Genomic DNA, 2858 nt, shown 5'->3' with positions numbered 1-2858 from the left:
GCATAATTTGGCCCCTTCTCTTTTTCACAACTTATTCAAACTAAGAACTAAGTAACCTATTCAACACGTGAGATGTCAGCAGAAATATTGACTGATTAAATATGCTCTAATATTCTTTGTGAATGTATTAAATAGAAGAAAAGAAGGAAATTGTTTTCTTGCTCAATCCCGTTTTTGTTCAGGCAAAAATCCATAAACACAGCCTCTTTACTCATGCATGAGCCTCTTGCCTTCTGGGATTTGCGTAGTGATCTGTGACAAATGTCTGGTGGTGCTTAGCTTAGCCGGACAAACGCATACACAAAGACACACACACATGCATACAGAAACAGAAAGACAAAAGACATACAGCACAGCAGAGAGATTCATTTAGAAGGCCACACAGACAAAAATAAACCACATGAAGGGGATCTTTAATCATTTCTCACCTTTGTGCCCCATCATGACAGCGAGATGCAGCGGTGTGTTTCCTGAAGAAGAGAAAAAAAACTGTATTTGTCAACTGTCTTTGATAAAGCTCAGTAAGAGACATGTGACAGGCACTTTGCCACTTGGACTGTCACATTTAAGGTGCATTACATGCTTAAATTGCAAGGCATAATCCATTGAATTCCAAATGATATAGTAAGTGTATGCCTATTGTGTGTTCTCCTACCATGACAAGCAATATTACAGTCCATCAACCTGCTGTGCCCCCAAAATGAGCTGCATTTAACAGGCAGGGACATGGCTTGTTACAAGACACAAAGTAAACACTGAATGGTATGGGTTGCACACTAGAAATGCATTCAGGAAAAATAACATTTGGAATAGGTGTGGAGAAGCATTTTTCCTCCCATGATGTGAAATGTGCCTCATAAGCATTGGAGAATCCCTCAAGAGGAAGCCAAATTGCCCGGTCAGCTCCTTCAGGCTCGTCTTCCAGGGGAAGAGTTGTGGGCAAGCATCCAGAGTAAAGAGGGCCTGCGTTGTAGAAGCCCTGATGTGGGTCAAAATACAAGCTGGGGATAAGCTTTAAGTCCCGCTGGATATTGTGATAAACTGTACAGATAGGGCAGTGGAACAACACATGCACAAAGATGTTGGTAGGTCTGTGGTGTAGGATCCACCCCTCCTGTTCAAGTGTTACATATTACTGGCTGTTACTGGAAATGGGAACAACCAAATGAATTCCAGTGACATTGCGTGTCAGTTTAACTTCAGCTTGTATACAATAACAGCTGAACTAATGTGTGAGTAAACGCATAAACGGCTGCCACTGAGCCACACCAATCCACAACAAGGCGGTCAAACCTGCTGAAAAATACAGGTTCAAGTTGAACAACAACACCGGAGGCAATTGTCTGACACCTTTGTTGCATGACACCATGTCAGAGCTTTCATTTGAAGAGAGACCAGATTCCAATGCTGACAATGAGCACATGTATGGGCCATTTTTTGTCTTGGCCTGTGAACCAGAACAAAACCATCTTGCTGTTTCAACATTTCAGGGAGGGTTTCTCTGGAAATACTTGTGTTATCTGAGCAGACTTTGCCCTCCTGAAGAGACGCTATCAGCCAGGGACTCCCAAAGTTTTGCAAAGGAACTCTTAATACATCAACTATAAGCTTTGGTCCAACTGATGACAAGATGACTTATCTTTCAGCAACAACAATTAGTCGATTAATTAATTAAATAATCAGCAACTGTTTTAATGACTCTTGGGGGTCTTTTCTTAAGAAAATATGACATAAATATTGACCAAACAATTAATAGATTAATTGAGAAAATTACAGACAGATTAGTCAATCATAAAAAACAATCGTTAGTTGCAGTCCTGATTCTGATAAGCAGGAATTTCACTGCTATTGGTGGGAAGATGCACTGAGGCTTCTGATGCAAACAATTAAGTTGACTAAAGGAACCTGGATGTGATTTAGTTGCAAGGTAGAGGTGTCAAACTGTTCCTCCTTGAGTTCAGCTATCCAGGCCTTGGCAGGGAAAAGCCTCGCCTACTTTCAGTGCTGATGGAGAATGATGGCCTATTAGCTAAAACTGAGCTTCACTGCACCTTGAAATTTGATGGCTCGCGATAGGCTTTTTGGCTCCTGCCTTCGGGGCCAGTGTGATAAGCAGCTGGTACTCACCGTGGATGTCTTTCTGGGCGATATTCTGCGTCCGTATGAGCGAAGACAGGCGTCGGACATCTCCTTTAAACACACATTCGTGCACCGGAAAGTCCTGTCCAGTTCGGATAATGGGGTTCTTGTTGTTGTCATCGATAACATCCGATGTTGACAGCGTGTTGGTGTTAGCATTAATCTGCGACTGCTGGTTCTGCTGTTGCTGCTGTTGTGTGGACGACGACTTGACTAACTTGTGATTGCTGAAGATTTTACTCGCTCTGCTCTTGTTGTTCGACTTGGAGGCGGTGAAGGTCCCAGTCGCAGCCTCCTCGTCCGGCTCCAGTAAATCCTCGTCCTTGCTCGGCCTGTGGTCCTTGCGCAGGGAGCGGATCTTCTCTCCGGTCATTTTCTAAACAGTTGGCGCTAACGGAGCAGAGGGTGTCGTCGCGGACGATGACCCTCCGGGCCAACTGATGCGATTCGCCAGTTGGAATTCTTCACACAAACACCGAAAATTGCACAACATGAAAACACTTAATTCTAACACTGGATAGGCAGAAACAAAAACGAACAGGCAGCAGCTCCCGCTTAGCACCGGCTGATAATGAAAACAAACAGTCCGCTCTCCTCCTGCCTCTCAAAACTGTCGCTGGTTGCTGCACAACGTAGTTGACTAGTACGGAAGATTCAGCGGATGTCTTCCGCCTCGTAGTATCGCGAGGGTTCGGGGAGGTTACTAACGGTCACTAGCT

The 2858-nt window shown here is 44.2% G+C and overlaps 1 protein-coding gene across 1 annotated transcript; it reads right to left on the bottom strand.

The window, feature by feature from the left end:
* Positions 1 to 428: 428 nt before the first annotated feature.
* On the bottom strand, positions 429 to 2788 carry LOC111653046 (ankyrin repeat domain-containing protein 13C-A-like; the record flags this gene model as incomplete). Its single annotated transcript, XM_023403502.2, has 2 exons — positions 2128 to 2788; positions 429 to 470 (listed from the first exon to the last, which is right to left on the bottom strand). Coding segments are annotated over exons 1-2 (427 nt in total), but the record flags the coding sequence as incomplete, so codon positions are not given.
* Positions 2789 to 2858: the final 70 nt, after the last annotated feature.

Source organism: Seriola lalandi, unplaced genomic scaffold (assembly GCF_002814215.2).
Source record: "Seriola lalandi dorsalis isolate HSWRI2012SDOR001 ecotype SW California unplaced genomic scaffold, Sedor1 jcf7180001973870, whole genome shotgun sequence".
Taxonomy (NCBI): domain Eukaryota; kingdom Metazoa; phylum Chordata; class Actinopteri; order Carangiformes; family Carangidae; genus Seriola; species Seriola lalandi.
The sequence above is the reverse complement of the archived record's forward strand: the minus strand, read 5'-3'. Positions and strand labels throughout refer to the sequence as shown.